Consider the following 22,322-nt stretch of genomic DNA (forward strand, 5'->3'; position numbering starts at 1 on the left):
TTGGGGTATCAAACAAAAGTTTAATCTCAGTGGAAAGACGTGTGCGTGCTTAGCAGATTGTGACAAACAAGTGGGGCTGTGTCGGTGACAGCACCTCTCTTGAGATATATCGTTTCCAGAACGTCCTCATCTGAGTCACCTGAGTGGCTCCCCCCACACTATCCAGTTTGAGAATACACAATATAATGCGGGTGGATGAGAGCGGGTGGATGAGAGAGAAACACAAAAACATCAAAGGTCCACGGGTAGTTTTCCACAATGTCCGTGATCGAGCTGAGCCTTCCGAGTCACCTTTGTCCCAAGTTCGGTGTTATTTATCCCGTAAACCCTTTTTGACTCCATTTGTGACTCTGATTCTGGTAATAAAGGGTTCTCTGTGCTGATTGCTTATGGTGTATTCAGCAATCATATGGCTTGGGCAACAAGAGGGATGACCATAACTTTATGCCACTGATGATGAGAAACACTTTTTCAACTCAAAAAGGAACAGAAACAGGATGAAGAGAGAGATTCAAACGCATCGATGGGTTATTATGTGAAATAAAGGGTCTTGCGTTTGCGATGGTTTTGCTAGCTAGATTGTGCGTTACCTATTGGCCAGTGAGGTACAGTAAATTTATTAACCTACAGGGCCAGCTGTCTACTGAGCATGCTATAAAACAGGATCCACAAAATCTTTATATTAGGTTGCTATCAGTCTACATAAACAGTGCGTGCTACTTTGAGTGTGTTCATTTGTGACATCCACCCCTTCCGTCTATCCATCTTCATGTCGTTTGTGAATCCTTCTGACTGACTCTCCCATCAGGTTAAACATCATGTGGCATGCGGAGGTTGATACTTTCATTCTAACGTTCAAATTAGAAAAAGTTGGGACAATTTTTTTTTTTTTAATAGACTGACGTTATATCATATTTTGTAAATACTGAAAAGACCCAGTATGGCTGCACTCCTGAAGAAAAACAAAACAAAGCAAAGTAATCCCAACCTAAAATACTTCACCAGTTGTCTTCAATTCCTGAACATTTGCAACGTAATACTACATGCTCATATAGGCTATTGCAGTAATTTGAATAAAAAGAGAAAATATAACATTAAAAACTAGGCCTCCGGAGGTGAAACATGACATGTGCTATTTTATTGATTCCTATGTAATAAAGTCAAAGTGAAAACCTATTATTTTTTGGACACTAACAAATTACTTTATACTGTTGCAACCTTTTCTGATTTGGGTTTTGTATGAGGATTCAAGGTTCTGTTCTTCCATAGAATCTTTCCAGCCGGTTTTGTACTGATTTGAGATTTTTTTTTCATCGACGCCTCCTTACATCAAATGCTTTATCTGCGTATGGCGATATGAGGGACTCGCAGCACGTGGGGTCCCAAAGCTTCAGCCTGAGAGCATGTGCATCTATTTGTGCCCTGTCATTCCCTCTCCTATTTATCTTCTTCCATTTGACGTTTCACACCTCCCCCTCCTGCATGTCTGGTGTGTGTACATGTGTTGGATTGTGTCTTGAGCCTGTATGCATGTATGCATGTCACAGTGCGCTGAGGTCATGGCAGGAGCGAGACTTCTGGCGAAGGATTTTGCTGCCCCGGTGACGACTCATTTCCCGGTAGCGTCCCCTGTCACGTTCTCGTCCATAAGAGCGTGGCACCAGCCCCGCCAGAAAGCGTTTGGCCCGGCTGGTCAAGCTTTCCCTGCGGCCTGAACCGGGGTCCCCGTCCGTCCAGTTGGGCCCCAGACAGTCGCCCCTTGCAGCCCGAACGGCCGCCTCTAGCAGCTCATTGGTGCCGTGTTCAAGGGAGGCTGAGAGCTCCAGGTAGTGGCAGTCGAACATCATGGCGCTGGATTGGGCCTCTGGTGCAAAAAGAGATTCAAGTGACTGATTGTGATTAGAGAAAGCGAGAAGTTAGAACCGACTGGGTCAGTGACAGGAGAGTGGCTTAATGTTCTTTTTGTCTGAGCTAGTGTGATGCATACAGTTCACTCAAAATGAGGAAGCTGTGCATGCTCTGTGAAAATGTCAGCATCTTACCTGAGCTAAGAGAATTTGTTTTAGACTCGTAATTTGTTTTTAAAAAAGATATTGCTTAAAATAAAAGAGCAAAATGCAAAAAGCACTGCTGTGTTGGACTCAGCATGAGGACAGGTTTTCCCTTCTGGCAAAGTTGTGCAAATGCCACAAAAGGGATGACAAGGAGTAATTAACTGAAGATGGAGAAGCCATGCTAATTGCTGAGCTACCGTGACATCTGTCCATTCATTCTCTGTACATCTTACATGTAACGACACCAGAATTAAGGGCTTTTGTGATCAAGCACTCTTATCACAGAAGTCTGTTTGGAACAGCATTAAAGTGGACAGTATAGATCTTTGGGCAGCAAAACAGCAGGCAAATAAATCAGTCGCTGAAGGAAAAATTATACACAATAATGCTACAGAGTTTACCAGGACTGGGACCAAAACGGGACATGAGTTACGTTACGTTGCGTTATGCTAAATTTTCAAAGTGTACATCAGCCAGAAAGAGTGATCTATAAGGTCAATAGCGTATTAAAATAGTATATTGCATATTTATAATGGTACCAGTTTGATCTGCACATGAAGATTGCATCTTAAAAGATCTTAAATCCAAATTAGCTTTGTTAAAGGACCATACATACCAAGTTTAATATTAAATTCATATATTTTTGTTTGAAATTATACCACTAAAAATGTTATTAAACAAGCAAATCAAGTATAGTTTGCTGCGGTTCGAAATGTGAAGTCAAGATTTAAAAAAAAAATGTTGATTAAGCTTTATAAAGTCTTATTCTTCTTTTGGCTTTTCTCTCCATCGAAGCCTGTCTCGTGCATCCTCTTCCCTCACTCCAACTTCTTTTATGTCCTCTTTCACTATATCTATAAAACTCCTCTTTGGTCTTCCTCTTGACCTTCTGCCTGTTAATTCAAAATTCAGCATCCTTCTGCCTATATATTCACTATTTCATCTCTGTATATGTCTGGACCATCTCAGTCTGGCTTCTCTGACTTTACCTCCCTAAACTACAGCATGTCCTGTCCCACCTGAAGAGAACCTCAGCATCTTCTTCTCTGCTACCTCCAGCTCTGCCTCCTGTCATTCCTCAATTGCACTCAATTGCATCAAACAACATAGTTGGTCTCACCACAGTCATGTACACCTTTCCTTTCATTTTATCTGAAACTCTTCTATCACACATCACACTTGACACTTTTCTCCACTCGTTCCAGCCTGGCTTCACACACTTCTTCACCTCTTTTCCACACTCTCCACTGTTCTGGATTGTTGATCCTAAGTACTTAAAATGCTCCACCTTTTTATCTCTTCTCCCTGTATCTTCACCTTTCCATTTGGGTCCATCTCATTCACACACACACATAGTGCATTGCTGTGGCTAACCTTCATTTCTCTCTTTTCCAGGGCCAATCTCCACCACTTTAGTTTTCTCCACACACACACATACACACACATATATATATATATATATATATATATATATATATATATATATATATATATATATATATGTATATATATACTATACAATATACTATTTAATATATATATATATATATATATATATATATATATATATATATATGTATATATATACTATACAATATACTATTTAATATATATATATATATATATATATATATATATATATATATATATATATATATATATATATATATATATATATATATATATATATATATATATATATATATATATATATGTGTGTGTGTGTGTGTGTGTGTGTATATATATATAGTTCAGATAGCTTTGTTTCTGTTGTTCTATGCAGGCGTACGTGCACTGACTGTGAACGCAAACATTTATAAAGATAGCAGGCACAACAGCACCCTGTAAAAGGGGGATAATCCAAAGTATAACCATCTGGAAAAAAAAAGAAAACACAAATCAAAACCTAGGAGAATGAGGTAGCCAGGGAAACGGATTCCCTCCAGAGAGGACTGGATAGGGATAAGAGATATTGTTGCACCTGCAGAGAGGTGTTTACATTCCTCATGGATATGAAACAAAAGTGGCAGGCGCATTCTGATATAGTACATATCCAGGTCTAACTTCATTTCTGGGTTTTCATTAGAGAAGAATAAAAAACACATTCGGTTTGAATTATTTGTGAATTTCTGACGAAGAGATGCCTTGCCATGAACACTGCAGCCAAATAATTACCAGCAGGGATCTTTGTTTATTCAATTACTTAACCCTTTAGGCACCAGAGTTTTTTCAATAAAATATATCGTTTTATATCACGATTTCAAAAGGGTGTAGCTTGAAAACGGTTAGCGACAAAGGGATACTGTAAAAGTTGCTCAGTGCAATATTGCTACTTGGCCGCTTAAACAGTTAATGGGTATCAGTTCCGTAAAAAAAACAAAAAAAAACAAAAACCTGCTGCTATTGCTTTTTTATCATAGTAAAGTGTTTGATACCATAAAAGCATATCTGCCTTTTACAGTATATGAACCTTCTTGATAGTTTTTGTTTTAATGTTGCTATTACTACTATTTTGAATATTAATGCTCAACCAACTATGAGGGGATTCAAACCATACACATACTAATACTGCACAGTTTTTATTTATTACAGGCCATGTAATCATAGCCAGGAAGACAGTTGATGTGTTTCTGCTAAAAAGATGGTTTTAGGTTATCCACAGTGGTGTTTGTTCTACTGATTGTCAACAGCATTAGTGTGCCAATACGATATCAACATTTCAACTGAAAAGAGACACATTTAATAGAGGAATGTTGTAATGAATACAACTTTTCTCTACCTTTTTTATGCAGTTCTTTCTAATTCTTTGAAATCTCTGCACACTAATTTGCCAAGTGGGCGTAGAGAGGGATGGTTCACATTTTTACAGATCAAATGTATGTCCACTCCAACAGCTAATCGAATTGTGTTGCCATGAATTAAACGACTGGGATTTGTCTTGTAAACAGAAACTAATTGATTTAGTTGATCCACGCTAAATCCCAGAGGAGTCTCCCTAATGTTGCCTTGGAGGGATATTTATGATTTTCTGGTACACAACTATCAGGCCAGGCCAGGCCGACAGCATCACAGCAACGCATCACTCCTCTGCCCCCAATCAAGAGACCATTGATGCATGAGGTTTTTTCAGGAATGAAGTCATTGAATATTTTATGGACTCTCTTTTCTGTCTTCAATCTGTTGTAGCGATCCATCAGAGTGCATCGAAATTGTCTGGCGTAGTTATTCAAATATAGATAGGTGTATTCCAAAATGACATCTATTTCTATACAAAACTTACCAACGTAACATAAAACACATAATACAAATAACAAATGGCAATTTATATTTAAATTACAATTGCATTGTTCTCATTCTGGTGACTGTAAGTTTACTGGTACATTTCATGAGTAACCAGCTGACATCTTTATTGTTTCATTTTAAAATGAAATAAAGATCCATTAAGGACATCTCAGAAGTGCACTTTATAGCATCATTTAATTTAGTTAAAGGGTATAGGACGTAATTGTGTTATACTGATAGAGGAGGCACAATGACAGCTCGGACAGACTGTCGGTCCTTTTTTCTTTGGCACGAACTGTGGCAGGGAAATTGTCTCCAAGGTTTATTTTTTGTCAAGCAGGATGAAAAAATGGACTTTGTAAGTTCGTTGATGTTTTATGTTTTTAATCAGAGCACATAGCTGGATGGGTTTGTGTGCTTGCATGTAGGTGTGTAGGAGATTCCCTTTACTGTACCTACCCTCAGCGCTGATTTCACGGGAGCGAACAAGGTCGCTCTTGTTGCCTACTAGGATGATTGGCGTGTGAGGCTGGGACTCCCTGAGGAGTAGGCGGAGCTGTGCGGTGCGATGGAAACTTCGCCTGTCAGTCACGGAGAAGACCAGGATGCACACATCACACTGTAGAGTGGACAGGTCCTGTGAATATGCACCCGGGCACGATTAAAACAGCTCAGCAGAAAGGACGATTAGCATGACGTACGATATAAAGGGCAAGAGGCTGATATCCAGCGGGAGGTGGATATGGGTGGAATATTACTTGGCTTTGGACACAGTGCAAGATCTTGTGAGAGCAATCATCATAATTATCAGTTTGTCCTTGACTAAGTCTCCTTGCTCTGTTGGAACTTGGCCACCGAAAGGTGTTAGGTGGGTGGTTCTGAAATGTATATTGCTGTCCTATGACAATAGGCGGAAGACGCTTTGTTTAACTAGACTTCATGCATGTCACGCTTCATTTTGAATCTCCTGACCCTTTTAGCAGAGAACACTAACATCCCGATGGGCTTTCCTGTCACAGAGGTTCAATTAGCCAGAGTGGTTGGAGCAGAAGTAGCAACTTAGACTTGCCTGGGACCATTTCTCTTGCTTTCTGGCCCTGAATCGATCAGCTACTGAACGGCGACGCATTTCAGCGGGCTGCCTTTATAAAATGGCTCATGTTGTACTTTGTGTATGGAAGCAGCAACTCAAGATGGACCTGTGCATAGGCTCACACGAGCATAGCGCTTTCCTACCTACAAAGTACTCATAGCGCTTTAAACTGACTCCTTATTTACTTTCAGGTGACACAGCATTGGAAGCAACTTAATAGTTCAGGAACAATTCCACATGACGACAAGGGCTGGGGATGGAACCTACAACCTCTGGGGTGGGAGATGACCATTCGACCACTTTGGCCTCAGAGGGTCATTTTTGTTATCGTAAGTGGGGTAAAACATGGATTTTTAACAACTGATTTCTTAAAATATGAGTGACAACATATGACAAGGGGAAAAAAACTGCTCATTTGTGCTTGCTGCTTTTCATGTGTAGTTTTTACATCACATGACACACATTATGTATATGTAGAGTCTACTTTAATGGCCGATGAAAGTCAGACCTCGTCTTTTTGCTGATGCATTCAGTTTCATGCAGTTAAAAAGAGACATTTTGCATTGTTGTAAGGTGTAAACACAGCTGACTTGATTCACCGTCAAACAAAGCGGGTCCTCTGATTCGATTTAAAATCGGCACACGACAGGCACACTGACAACCCTTGATTTGGCGGAAGCAGAAATGATTTGCTGGAGTCCATAGAGGAGGTTGAAGAGTGCATTTATAAGGAACTAAATGACTTCCAAGGGCAGATGATATAGAGTTGGGCTGTGAGATCACACTAGGTGACAATGAATGTTTGCGTTCGTGTGTGATATTTTATGTTTTCAAACCTGTTTTTGGACAATTCATGTTATGTTGATTTTTCACTTCTGTAAAAGTGACTCACAACTAGCGGTGGGTAGGTTACTTCCTAAATGTACTATACTGTACTTCATATTTAGTTCTTTACATTGGAAAGTAATATGTTCCTTTAAGGAATTACTCTCTGGGTAGACTAATGAATTATTCAGGTTTATTTTTTTTTTTCTTTAGTGGAACAATTGAATTAAAAATGATTTAGACATTTTAAATACAAATTGCAAAATTCTCAAACATAGCTGTAAAGTTAACATATAATGAGGATCTTTAACTACTGTTTTATTTTACTTTCAATTTTAACAAACATAACAATAATGTTGAAGATTAAAAGCTTCTAAATACGAAATAAAGCTGCTAAATACATAATATTTTGCACAATCATTCTCATATGTATAAAGTTTCTTCCACTCAATCTACTTCATAATATGCTTAGAATGTACGTAAGTCTATTCATGTAACACTAGTTCATTGTTACTGCCCTTATTGCTCTATTACTGTTTGTTTGTTTGATTTCCTACTTCATTTGGAACCAATTTTGGGTCAAATAAATAATGAGTAAGTCCGTCATAAATAAAATAATCAATTAATTCAAATTGATTTACTCATATGCAAAATATACATTTATATGACCAATATTTGTTTATATGGTCAATAACACAATGTTTTACTACGTACTGAAGTAGACCATTGTTTTTAAAAAACTGATAGATGAAGTATAATATCTAACTTGTCCAACAAAACATACACGATTATCACCTATCTGAATGATAGATAGATAGCTAGCTAGCTAGCTAGCTAGCTAGCTAGCTAGATAGATAGATAGATAGATAGATAGATAGATAGATAGATAGATAGATAGATAGATAGATAGATAGATAGATAGATAGATAGATAGATAGATAGATTGGTCCAAACAAAAGCTTGGTAGGTGTGCATCGCCTTTTCTGAGTAGAACATATTGGAGCAGTCCCAGAATAGATTGACATTGTGGAGAACTACTTTGCGTGTTTCACATTATCAATCTGGGTCCTGCCAAGATAGCAAGACACAGGACCGTATTTGAGGTCACCCAAACAGTCTTATGCACAAACACAGAGAAAAAATAGCTTTTGAAATTGAATTTTGGAGGTGCATTATGCATGGATAGATTTCAAACACAGGATCTTGTGCAATAAATTGACAAAATATGAAATCCAGCCCTAATGTGTATTCATGATTATGTCTATCCATCCACACATTTTCTATAGCCACTTATACCCGATAGGGTCGCAGGTTGCTGGTGCCTATCCCAGATGTTTACGGGCAGAAAGCGGGAGACACCCTGAGCTGGTTGCCAGTCAATTGCAGAACATGATTATGTCTATATGAGCAATATTTAGCCAAAACAGCACACCTTTTCTCATTATGCTAAATATCCTCATAACCGAAAGGTACATCTACATTCTATTTACACTTGCATATAAAATGAGTAATCACGTGAAGCCATTACTGTACGTGATGTTCCCATACACGATTATCACCTATCTGAATGAATGACACGCATTACATGACTCATTCTCACTTTTGCAGGTAGGAAATGTAATGTATTGAGTATTTTGCAAGGGGTACTATTTCTCTTTCCCCGAATGGAAAATTAACACGTGACTTGAAATGTTTCTCAAAGCATCTCAAGCACAGCTTTTTCACACTGCAACTAGCTAAATCTGGTTGGTCGATGCAAACACATTTCCTCCCATTGATAGAAACATGAGAGCAAGACTCCATGATGTAATGCCAGGCACAAAAACAACCGGTTTAAAGTTATATTCTACCATAGACATGTTTGTACAGTATCTTAAATGGTACAAATGAAGTAGACTCATACACATGTGGAAAGATACATTCATAACTGAAAGTTTGGAAGTTGGCCAAGACCGAACAACCCTAATTTGGGTCAGCACTGCCTCATACACCTTCCAGAAAGCCATCCAGCCATCTGTTTTCCACACTTGTCCTCATTAGGGTCACGGTTGACCTGGAGCATCTCCCAGCTGACCTGGGGGTTGAGACAAGGTACTTGGGACTGGTCTAAAGACCTTAGTGGAAAATATAGAATCCTCCACTAATCTTTGGACTGCATCTTGACCGAATATGTCCGCAAGTGTGTACGTGCCCTTGCCCTACATCAATGATCCCCAAGGTAAATTCTTGCCCTCAAGAGAGCTCCCGACGTCTGAAAAATTCAACACCTCCCAAATGGCCCGATTGTATCAGATCATGCCCCGGAGCAGGATATTTGTGAGGAGTGTCTTGGCAATCTGTTTGGTGGCGTACAAGAAAGGACAACAGGAGCAAATGGGAGGGAGGGAGCCACCAGCCACAGCCACCTGTCACGGTCTCAAAGAGGGATGAAGAAGAGTAAAAACAAGCAAAGGGAAGCACACAGAGATGAAAAACAGTGTCATTTTTTTTTCCCCCATGCAAAGGTGTACAAATGCAAAGAGGGATGTAATGCTCCATAGGAGACCGAGTACATGCAATCATAAGCCCAGTAACTCAAAACAGTGCCAACCCTTGGCATTTTTTCCCTCTTAATAAAGCAGCTTCTCTCTGTTCACCAAGAGCAGGCCATCTGTTATTGATGACTCCCCCATGCAGACCCAGCTTACAGACAGTAAAATGCACCAGCGCTACATTAAAAAGCACAAACACAATAGGCTGAATCATACAATAGACATTTATTTCAAAGGTTTTGTGCTTAGACACAAAAACAAACAAACCAAAACTGAGGTCTTTGAGATTGTGCTGAACATTACTCAAGGTCCAGAATGTAAAAAAGCTTTTGGACTTGAAATTCCGATTTCTGCAAGAAATCAATTGGATAGGACTTTTACTGATACACAGTAAAGTGTATGACTGTTTGTTTTAAATTGATCTATTGTAATTTTTTGTCAATTTAATATTTTATTTAGAATTTTTATTTATTGCCAATACATTCTAAAATAAAACTTTAGAACCAAATTGGCAAATCTCAGTTTGTATATCAGCTTGTGATGAATAATAATTAAATATTATTTTTGTTGAAAATTGTTGTTACATGGCTTAGTGTCTGTCCAACTATCAAACACGTCTTACCAGATTTGTATCCATTGGATTTTGATTTATGACATACAGCATTGTTCTCATGTATTTTGGTTTTAATTTTACAGATGAAACTGGGATAGGTTCTAGCTCAGCCGCAACCTTTTTGAGGGTAAGCGGTCAAGAAAATAGATGGATGCTTCATATTTTATTGGTTTAATGTGTGCTATTAACTGACTGTTTTCTTTGTGTCTCTTATTGCATTACTGTTTTTACCACATGCACATCACTTTTGTAAGTTGTTTTTAAATGCTATATGAATACAGCTGAGTTGATGGGGATTATGTTATTGAAAAGCTCATTTCTGCCGATTGATTCATGTTTTAAAAATTAATGCATCGATTTCCAGCCGTGTCCAATACGCACTCTGCAGTTTAGTTAAATCTTTTTGCATTTTTTTTTAATTCACTCACTGCAGTGATGTGCACAATACCAACACACATATTATAGTTGTTAGATGCATAGCTAGATAGCCTAACAGATTAATGATGTTGATGTAATGAAAAAAAATATATATATCTTTTTTTCATTCGCTTTGTAGATTTTAGTGAAAAAAATTGTACTGGCCTTCTAAAGCAGAGATAAATGTTCTTTTAATGAAAGGCTCACTGTGGAGTCAGACAGGCCAAAACGGTTCAAAGAATGGGTTTGTTGTCTGCTGCAGACATAGATAAGAAAACATTAAGTAGGATTTATTTCAACTCTATTTATATTCTATTATACAGTATATGGTTGGGCTATCTTTTAAAGTCATATTCTGTCATTTAAATTCAGACAGTTGCCAAGGCTAGTATCACTGATGTCATTGATGTGATTGTGGATAAAAGCAGCCTCTTTAAGCTGGAGGTTACTCAAATGTTTACATTTTTCAAGCTTGAATAAAGAAAATCTTGTGACTGCTACACTGCCTTGGCTCCTTGTCTCAAAGAGGACAGTCCAACACGGGAGAATCATTGTTTCTAATCAAGGACAAATACTGGATTTTTTTTTTTTTTCCTTTCTTGGAAACAATCAACCAATCTTCTTGCAGGTCACAAGCACTCGTAATCTATCCAGTGACGCACAAACTTGAAATGAGGACAATGAATCAATTATCACTTGTCCTTTACCGTACATTTTACTCCTCCACCAATAAGCATTATTTAGCTATTTTTAGTGTGCATACTTGCACAATGGTACACAAAATTCTCCATTTTTAAAACACAAAGCCGATGAGGTGAGTTAAGTTTACAAGGTGGTAAGCAGAAAAAAGAAGATAGTAAGAGAGAAGAAGCCCAACTTTGAGGAAAAACAGATGATGCTCTTGCTCAATTCACACAGCTAAGGTCTCATAATAGGATGACAACACTTAGAGTAGATGGGAGTGCTGGCTTCATTTGTTCTTGTTTTTTTTCTCCTCCTTGTTTACTGCCGCAGAAAAAATAAAAACCCTTAGGGAGTATAATACTAGAGGCCATCTGGCCTGCACTGACTCACCCCCTCCCCCCATATGCCAACAGTGTTAGTAAACCCCTACCACTTTCAGAAATGGTGATTGACCTTCGACGTGTTGTGGATGGAGGTTAAAGTGGATTTCAATTCATTTATCGTACTCCATGTCCTCAATGGGGTCACGCGTCAGCTGTAGCCTATGCCGGCTTGCATCTGGACAGAGGGCAGGGTTCACCCTAGACTGGCTGCTAGTCATTTGCATGCATATACGACATAGCTAGGCATTGCGAGTGAGCTACGAGATAGAAGTAAGCGAGCGAGCATTATGGCAATTGGAAAAGATCGCTAATTCGCATTTGTTTTGAGTTACATCGTATGTGTTTAGAAGGCCGTTTTTGATGCTGTATTTCTCCCCCTGGTGGCATCGCTGACAGCGTCGAGAACGCTGTTCAGATAGCTATCAGCGACCAATGTTTATTTTGAAAAACGCCAGACGGCTTTTGAAACATTAACATTAACCAACAGCATTAGGAACATCAATCGGCGAATTCATGTATAAATTAATTGATGTAAACACACGTACTGATTTTATTGACATATTTTTATTAATTTAGCATGGTCATTGTTATTCCAACAAATGCTGTATTATATATTTTGTTAAAAAACAAACTGTAATTCAATACAACACAGATCCTAATTCTTATGAGCTTATGATTAGGCGTGCGGCGCAAGAAAATTATGCAAAGAATTGAACTGAATGTCATTACAACAAATTAGGGCTGACATGGTCAGTCGACTATTCATTAAAAACACCTATGACTATTTACAATAGTCAAGAAATAAAATATTGGCGATGTGTTTGTCCTCACTAAACTGCAAATCTCCTGCTTCTCCCACTGCCTTGTCTGTGACACACATACACAGTAAGAGTAATCCGTGATTTTGTGATGCAAACAGAAGCATTATGTGTAAAGTGGTATCATAGCTTAAGCTAACGTGTGTTAGCAACAGAGTTTGGGTGCATTTCACCCAAAATACTCAATAAGATGCAAACCTCACTTTTACGGTAGTATGCTGCCGACAAGCATCGGAAAAGAAAGTGCATTGTGGTTGTGTCGTTTTATTTTGTGTGTCTGTGTCTTCCGTGTCTGTAAGCTAGCTAAGATTGCAACTAAGATTTTGATGTTTTAATCTTTTGAGTATACCCATCACATCTTGGTTCACACAGAGCACACAAATGGAAAACTTCAATAATGCAGTTGAGACTAAAACAAAGTGATGAAGTGTAATAATTTCCGTGGACAAGGCAAGGAACTTGGAACTGAAAATAGTCCAGAACATATGCCCAAAGGCTGTACTCCAAAAATGCACATTTTGTCCATGCCTTGAGTGGTAAAGCAGTTTAGTGCCGCCCCCAAATCAACAAAAATGTGGTAATGAACTCCCTCCTGACTTTTTCTACTTGTAATTATCTTAAAAAAAAGAACAGTCTGGTCCTCAAGAGTAGAAAACTGTTTATATATCTTGTCACTCTTTGCTGCAAGTCAGCATCACTGTCCTACATTTTTGAGTTGTACATTTTAATTAGTAGTTGGCATGAATAAATGTTGCGATTTGATTCCATCAAATCATAATGGCCACATGTTTAAATTGTACTGAAATAACTGCAGAACTATTAATGCATGATTCAAATGAGACAAATGCAAACTAAACAAAGGCGAGAACCCTTCTGGTCTTCAGTGACCTCAATTTCTCTCATGGTCCTTTACATAATTGACTGTGAATGTTCTCTATTAATGAACTACATACAATGCATCCGGAAAGTATTCACAATGCTTCACTTTTTCCACATTTTGTTGTATTACAGCCTATTATTATTCCAAACTGTATCTAGGCAATTTGGCCCATTCTTTGCAGTAATTCCCAAGCTCCATCAAGTTGGATCAGAAACATCAGTGTACAGCCTTTTTGAGGTTTCTCCAGAGATGATCAATCGGTTTCAAGTCTGGGCTCTGGCTGGGCCACTCTAGGACATTCACAGAGTGGTTCTGAAGTAAATCTTTTGAAATTTTGGCTGTATGCTTCAGGTTGTTGTCCTGCTTAAAAATGAAGCGTTGGCCCAGTCCTAGGACAATAGCGCTCTGGAGCAGGTTTTTATCCAGGATATTTCGGTATATTTCTGCTGTCATTTTTCCTTCCATCCTGATTACAATGCCAGTTCATGCTGCTGTAAAACATCTCCATAGCTGATGCTGCCAACACGCTTTGTGTTTGTTTATGACACTCACGGTCAACTGTCTGACCTTGTATAGTCAGGTGTGTGATTTCACAATCATGTACAATCAACTGAATTTACTGCAAGTAGACTCTAATTAAGATCATAAACATCTCAAGGATGATCAGTGGAAGAAGGATGGACCTGCGCTAATTTTTTAGCTTCATGGCAAAGGCTGTGAATACATACGTAAGTGTGATTTCTTAGTTTTCTTTTTTAAATTCATTTGAAAATAAACAAAAAAATGTTTTTACATTTTTATAATGGTGTATTTTATGTATAATTTTGAGGTAAGATTGAAAGAGGCTGTAAAATGACAAAATGTGGAAAAATGAATCCTTTCCAGATGCACTCTACATCACATAAGTAAAGTTAATTTATATGCAAAGAACATTATTGGCTGGGTCAAAGCCAGGCTTCTGTGTTTCTATTTTAGTATTGTGGATGACTTATTTAAACCATTTCAGCCTTGTGACGTCAACAACACTCAAAGCGGCCCACCGTCTGCCTGACCTCCATTCATGTGTACACTGATGTCTTACACATGACAATGTCGCTCATACATTCACACACATTATGGGCACAGTGCTGTTAAGTATTTAGCGGTGTTATCTCGGAAACTAAGCTCGTAATGGCGGTGGCGACGATGCCGTCCTCTCGTGTGTCAATCAGCAAAATCCATGAAAGCGCTTGAAGGGACAATCTAACAGCTTTCCATCTCTGTTCGCAGTTTGCATGGCAGGAAAAGGTGCTGCTCACACTGGTCTTGGAGAGAATGACGGCATACAGTCAAGAGTTGGATGATGAGAATGGTCTTACGCATGATTGAGTTGAATCAGTGCTGTACGTGTTTGTCTAAACATGAGCAAATGCGTGTGTGTGTGTGTGTGTGTATGTGGCTATGTGTTGTTATGGTGACTCCAGTATAGGTGAGAGTGCCCCACAGAGCACACATGGAGCTCGCTCCAAGGCCACGAAGCCTGCCACTAGGGACTTGGAGGCATGGGGGTCAAAACCATGTCATTTGAAATGCAGCTGTGCTGTATTCGCCTGCACATACTCACTTTGTGATTTGGGATTATGCATGATGAATAAAGGGAAGGAATATGAGCATGCATTGGTGGATTATTTAGGACACCATCCGTCCCTTTGCAGCCCTCCCCAACTGATGACGCCCCTGGAGTTTGTCCATGCGTCCTGCTGGCCCGCGTCTGTTGCTTCAGCCTTAATACCCTTGCCTTGTATCAACACGCACAGGATAACCAATGTAATTGACACTCATTGAGGGTTAACAGCAGAAAAAAGACAGCGGCATGGAGCTGCAAAGCTGCAGGACTTGAACAGTTGTTTCGCATAGGATAGCGACGACGCGAAGGAAAGTCAAAATAATTAGGGAGAAGCGAGACAAGGCGGCAATGCTCAAAGGCGAAGCATGCGTGCTTTCAGTGGAGTTCCCAAAGCTGAGCATGAATCATTTCAGCTGAAGGGGAGAGCCCCTGAAGGGTAGAGTGGACATCTGCAATTATCCATACACTACTTGATCATTATTTTATTGAAACGCAGAAATAATGACATGCTTTTTTTAAATTTTCCTAGGTATCACAACCATCTTTTTGACAAATTGTTCAACATATTTTGCATTGATTTTTTTTTTGTATCTGCACACCAAAGCTATGTGTTTCTATGAATCCAGGCATTCACACACTTCTAATGAGAATTTCTAAACTAACTTGAGGCCTGAGGCCACTGCGCAAACTGCATATAAACTCTAACAAATTACTAGCCATTGTAATGTATGATTACAATGCTAAATGCTAATGCTAATGCTACAATGCTAAAGCATAAGGCATGTACGGTACTTGTACTATGAAACACTATGTTGCGTCAAGCTAAGTAGAGGTCCAAAAAATAATTGAGAAGCACTGATTTACAGTAAGATACTAGCAGTCCTGCCATGAACGCTATTGAATCTGCATCAGAACATGTACTGCAGCAAAATATATCGTATCTTGAATTTTTATGTGTTATGAATGCAAATGAGCAATTTTGCTCACTTTTCCACCCTTTATGCTACCATTAATTTTATACTGCCGTCTCTGAGAAGGCCTAAGGTGTTTTGATGAAACGTGAATGCCATGTTAAGCTGAAAACGGATGACTCACTTGTTTCCAGTTGTCAAAAATGATGATTTTGCTGTCCTCGTCATCAACTGTGACTGTGGATTCGTAACCCTCACCTGCAAGCAAGGATTTAAACAAACACTGTAAATAATCACTGCATATGCCACTATAGAAAATAAAATGCAGCAAAACAAAGAGCTGGATGAAGGCATCTATCTGAGTGAAATGTCAACTGTCTCATCTGCTCATCTGCTATGTAAAAAAAAAAAATATTCATCTGCTATCTAAAAAAAAAGGCTGTAATGTAGCAAACTAAGGGCTCCATGATTATGAATTTAAAAATATCATGTATGCTCAAGCCACTGAAAAGGCTGTGAAATCCTCGGGAGACACATCTATTTTGGGTTCAAACCTGGTGTTAACCACAGCCGCCTGGCAGCCGTACTGGCAATTACTTGGTCCAGGCCACATTTTAATTGCCATAAAGTGTTAATCCACGCGGTGCACCAATCGCCACAAAGTGCTAATTAAGTACGAGTTGCTTCATTTTTTTTTTTTTGTGGAATATACAGAGGGTGGCCATAAGTACTCCAACACAGATTTGCAGATGGCAAGTCAAATGACAAGCCGGTGACACGACATGTGTCAATTTATCAAGCTAAAAGTAACAGTGAGAAATTCTGAATGCTGCAGTACCGAAAATATTGCAATGGGGTAGAGACAGTGATGGAGGGGTTTAATGAATGGCTGGTTGAAGACTAATGATAAACATTACATTTTGACAGACACTTCTATTGACTAACTGAGGTCACATGAGAAGATGGGGGTTCAGCATGTGCACCAGAAGGGAAATTGAACACTGAATAATTTAGGTCGTGATGTCTCTAACCTACATGTGCTATAGAATACATGTATAAAATGTTTTTCAAGGCTTCATTGTTACAGGGTACAAAACAGTTGAACGACGTGATGTCGTCGGAGAAACTAAAACACAATTTCTTAGTGGGAAATTCAAGCCGCGAGTGACGGGAAAACTCCCATGCAATAGGTGCAAACCTAGCAAAACATAGAAGCCATTACCACATGCTTGGGTCTCAGAGTCTACAGAGAGGGATCTGTCTGACTGGCCAGCCAGAGACAAGGCCAGTGATGACTTCCCCACGCCATTCTGTCCCAGGAGCACAATCTTCAGAGCCCCTCCATGACCGTGGTAGGTTGACTGGGCTGTTGACGTCTGACTGAAGGATTCATCACGAGGCAATGTTGTATTGCTGATAGGCAATGTGGCAGGTTCCTCCAATCCTGGGATCCAATCGCAATCCTCGGACACGGCTTCTTCTCTCCGCAGCTGGTGCTTCAAAGGAAGGGGGGTGCTTCCTCGTCGAAGGGGGGGCGCCGTGGTGAGAAACATACTGTACTAGACAGAAAAAAAGAAATACGCGTAAGATGCTTTGCTCATTTTAAATTAGGGAGCTACGTTTGACACTTAAGTGTTTTCTCTTGAGTGGGGGAAGGAAGGACATTCTATATGAATATGTACGTGTGAAGACCCAAAGCATGTTAATGAATGTAGACGCGGGGGAAAAAGTGACTGGAAGCTCATCATTAGGACCTGCTGAAAGAATATCTGAAGACGCCAGGATGTAAACAACAGCTGAGGAGAAATCAAGAAAAGAAACAAGTGCTGATTGACGCACAAAGAAAAAAACCACAAAGGTGGCATGATAAAGACTGCGCATGCGGTTAATGACAGGCTCCATTGTAATGAATGAATTTCGAAAATGTAACATCATATCCTAATATCAAGCCGGGGTTATTTAGAAAATGAAGATGCTACTCTACTCCAAATTTATACCCTGAGTGGGAAAAACGCCAATATACAAGCATGTGTTGTAGCCGCAGAAGGTCATGCAAAGGAAGAAAAGCTCATCAATATTAACACAAAAATCAATTGTAGTCTTGCAGAACCCCCCACTTGTAGAGTGTGTGAGTGAAATTACATTTGCCTTTAGGGATAGCAAAGTGCTGCAGTGACACTTCATTAGAGGGAATAAAACATAATGCAATTCCCTTCACTTATACACTATGATATTGAATCAACACCCGCTTTATGAAGTGTGAACAATAGTCATGGACAGGCAGGGACCCCAAACTTATTAAAAAAAACACTGATAATAATTCATTTTATGTTTTAAAAGATGGAAAAAGGTCAAGAGAACCTCCCTCCACAGAAAAAACCAAAATACCACAAATATTTTAAAAAACTATCCTGTGAATCCGCAGGTGTTGATTTCCAATTGACTGTGGTTATAAGTTGCCATAACATATATTGGTCAATGTGTGTAAAGTTATTTGCATGTTTGTACTTTCTGAAGAAATATGTTTTTGGAAGATTATTTACTACCATTTTTTTTTTTTTAGACTTTTCCACGTAAACCGGTTATATTGTTTACGGCCAAAAAATTAGGACAGTATATGAAATATATTAAAAAGGATTGCCAGCTAATTAAGCCACATTTAACAGGAAATGTTATTATTTTGTAGTGAAATAATTTGATGGGAAAATTATTTCTAATGTTGAAAAAATAGATTTTGCCAGATAACAGACTAAATAACAATCACCTGACAAATAGGTGAGCCGTGATTGGTTGTTACGAGAGACTTACGCAAGGACGTCGTTTTCATTCGACAGCAAGTAGACAAATCTGTTTTTGAATGTATTAATTTTTGACTGAAAAATAAGAAGTTATCCAATGTATTATTGATAAAATATTAACTTATTTTTGCTAAAAACGGCTAAATAATTCAACTATCCCTTTAAGAATACTGTAAATTTGCATGTATTTTGAGTGTATTTACAGTAAAGAAGAAAATGCATGTTTGTTTGTGGCCCCTGCATCACAGTGAGGTAACACTGCATTTAACTTGCTAGTGCCCGGATTCAAGTAGTTAAAGTGCAATTATTACTATTTTTTTTTTAATAAACTGCAAAACTTGAATATTCTACAGCGTCTTCTAAAACATTGAGAACTACAGTGTATCTAATGTGTATTACTTTATAAAAATCCGTCATGGACACGGAATGTTTAGCATCTGTACAAATAAAAATTTAAAAAAGACAAATGCAATATAGCATGTGATGTATAGTGATGTGAACCATGCAGTGTTAGAGCAGTAGAGTGTGAACAGGTACAGCATAGTACAATATAGTAATATATAGTATATAACACTACATATATAGTATACTGCACAATATAGTTATCTTAAGATGGCTGAAACATTAAGCCTCCTATTGCAGGATTTTCTGATTGGCAGATTTCAACTTGGCAAACAGCATTCTACAAGAAGACATGCACAGTACCTTCAAAAACATTTATATTATATTATATTATATTATATTATATTATATTATATTATATTATATTATATTATATTATATTATATTATATTATATTAATCGTATCGTATTGTATTATGTCCATCAGTATATCATATTTACAGTGCCCAAGTATTTTTTACACATGCAGAGGCTTACTCATCTAGCTCAATTAGGTTAATTGAAAGGGCTAATCAATTAATCATGGCCTCCATTGTCAGCAGGCTCAGGAGAGCCACACTTGCAAACTGAGGTAACCCTGACCGCAGGCTGAGCCAGTTGTCAGGGGTTAATCTGCTTCTCTCTGCAGGCTGGGGAGAAACTAGGGCAAACAACAGTGCACGATGCAAATTTAATTCTCCAGCCAATGTTTTTGTGCTTCTGCTGTTACATAGCCAGATGCTTGTCTGTAAAAGGAAGCTGTGCGGTTTCTTAAATACTAGTAGGAATGAAATGCTGAATGCAATAAAAGTCGTGATTCTTATCTGATGACCGTTTGCAGTTGATGTAGAACGTAGAAATAATAATGAGAGTAGGATACTTTTGTTAACATGCACATACCTTAAGGGAGTAAATATTAAGGTAAACACTATACTGTAATTACCATGCAAAGACGGGGACAAAGGCCAGGGGGGATTATTCGTAGTTTGTTCCTGTGTGGTTGTGCGGTGGTTAAATGATAGGTGTCGCCTTACCTGGTCAGCCATGGTTTGCAAATGTGATCTTTGGAGGGAACAAGCGCTGTAGTTACAACCTTGCGTGAAGTGACCGGTTCAAGTCATCTGTGCTTAAATGCAGTCCCGGTATCTCGAGCACCTCGGCATCAGCAGGCGTTGCAATAAAAAGACGCTCCAGGTTTCATTTAACATGATGTGTCTTTCTCCCTACTACGGCGCGTAAAAATCCTGTGGCGGAAGGAAAGGCGCGGCGCGTGGGGGACGTAGGTAGGAAAGCTTGTAGTAGGCTGGAGAACCGAAATGGCACCACCTGCTTCTTTGTGTGGAATAGGATGATGGAGGTGAGGGAAAGCCATCAGCAATCCATCACATCTTCGTTGACCTTTTTGAACGTGTCCCAACGAGCAACAGCAACCACGCGTCCCTCCCCACCTTGTCTAATACGCTCTCGCTCTCTCTCTCTCTCGCTCTCTCTCCCCCCCTCAAGTTAAACCGACAGAGGGAGCCAAACTGATGAAACACGTTCACCAAAGGAATGAGGTCAACTACTTAAAAAAGAATGAGGTGAATACGTATGTAGCTCACCTATAGGGTGCTGAAGCCCCCACCCACCTCCCCTAAAAATAGAGCTTACACACCCCAAAATTTTGCAGATTTCATTTTTTTTGTTCTTTTTAACAAGCCAGAAATGGTGGATAAAAACACAGTACACCCAGTTTATGCATGGAAAATTGGTTTTATCCACATAAAACCTCACATCTTTACTTTCTTTAAATTTCTTCCAATTAATTTTACCTTATACGCTACACAAAGACAAAAACATACACTCCCTACCCCCCAAAAACACCCACCTATCTCAAACCTTCTTCCTCACATCTCTATTTTGGAGCACCAATTGCCTTCCTTTCATTACATGTGAAAGTAAGTGTACCTTGCTTTAACCCAGTGCTTCTCAATTATATTTTTGCCGCACCCCCCCTCCTCGACGCACTGACTATAAATAAGATTATTATCCGTAAAAGTTATATACTTGCACCTAAACCAACTTTTAACAACAGTTTCTTAGCCTTTACTGCATTTATACTGGTTACGGCTTAGTCCAAAGCAGAAAAATAACCAAGTGCATCAAAGTGCACTAAACAAAAGAAAAAGAAAAATTCTTGTTTTATTGCAATTACACTTAACATGACAAAAACAAAGCCTTTTCCCTGGGGTCAACCACATTCCCCCTGGTATCACCTCGCACCCCTGAGACCCACTATTCGACAAACACTGCTTTACTACTTTACTTCCAAACATTTTACATTGTGTTTGTTGGTTTGATAAAATAGCATTTTCCCATCATGCTCTAGTGGTATTGACTTATGCGAAAAAAAAAAAAACATTCTTTTTGTTAGCGTTAGCATAAGTAAACATGTTTGTTTTCAGCATTGTCTCTGCTTGTGCTTGCCAATCCTGCTTCCCCGTGTATGAATTATTGCAGGCCATGTCACTTGATAGCTGACCCAGTTTGTTTGTTTTTCTGTACCTGGTTTCCTTCATTTATTGTCATATGACACATGGTCTTGTCAAACATCATAATCATGATGACATCATAATGACTGTTATTTTGATGCAATAATGGTAATGCATTTGAAAATGAAAATTTCATCAATAGAAATCAACATCAAAAATCAAAAACACCGAAAAAATAATAATTTTGACTATATCACACATATTCTGAATCGCACATACTGTGAATCTATGTTTGTTTTTTTGTTTTTTTTTGCAAGTCATTATTACCCTTGCATGTGCAAATGAGCGTCACGTGGGTCACTCACCTGACCTCCGAGCAGTGCGGGTTCAATTTCATCTCAGGGCCACTGTGAACATGAATGTGACGTGCTGATGGTCTGCAAATTGCCCCTCTGGCCCATGCTGGGTATAATCTGTATTTAGCGGTAACTATGCTGCAATAAGCTTCAGCTCCATGCAACCCTGAGCAAGATAAGCATGATCGAAAATTGATGGATGGGTGACAGACAATGACC

General features: G+C 38.8%; 1 protein-coding gene across 1 annotated transcript; it reads right to left on the reverse strand.

Annotated features, from left to right (window-relative positions):
* Window positions 1-20,738, reverse strand: rem2 (RAS (RAD and GEM)-like GTP binding 2). The gene is made up of 5 exons (XM_088430058.1): window positions 20,311-20,738; window positions 17,320-17,656; window positions 16,282-16,355; window positions 5,796-5,973; window positions 1-1,864 (listed from the first exon to the last, which is right to left on the reverse strand). The coding sequence occupies exons 1-5, from the start codon at window positions 20,320-20,322 to the stop codon at window positions 1,542-1,544; spliced, it is 924 nt and encodes a 307-aa protein (XP_088286184.1). The 5' UTR covers window positions 20,323-20,738; the 3' UTR covers window positions 1-1,541.
* Window positions 20,739-22,322: the final 1,584 nt, after the last annotated feature.

Source organism: Hippichthys cyanospilos, chromosome 12, assembly GCF_059441005.1.
Source record: "Hippichthys cyanospilos isolate Australia breed blue-spotted pipefish chromosome 12, RoL_Hcya_1.0, whole genome shotgun sequence".
NCBI lineage: Eukaryota > Metazoa > Chordata > Actinopteri > Syngnathiformes > Syngnathidae > Hippichthys > Hippichthys cyanospilos.

Coding starts and splice junctions, on each gene's coding strand:
- rem2 (XM_088430058.1), bottom strand. Junction 16,356..17,319: donor CTCTGAGACCCAAGCATGTG/GTAATGGCTTCT, acceptor CCTTGCTTGCAG/GTGAGGGTTACGAATCCACA. Junction 5,974..16,281: donor TTTTTGACAACTGGAAACAA/GTGAGTCATCCG, acceptor GCATATTCACAG/GACCTGTCCACTCTACAGTG.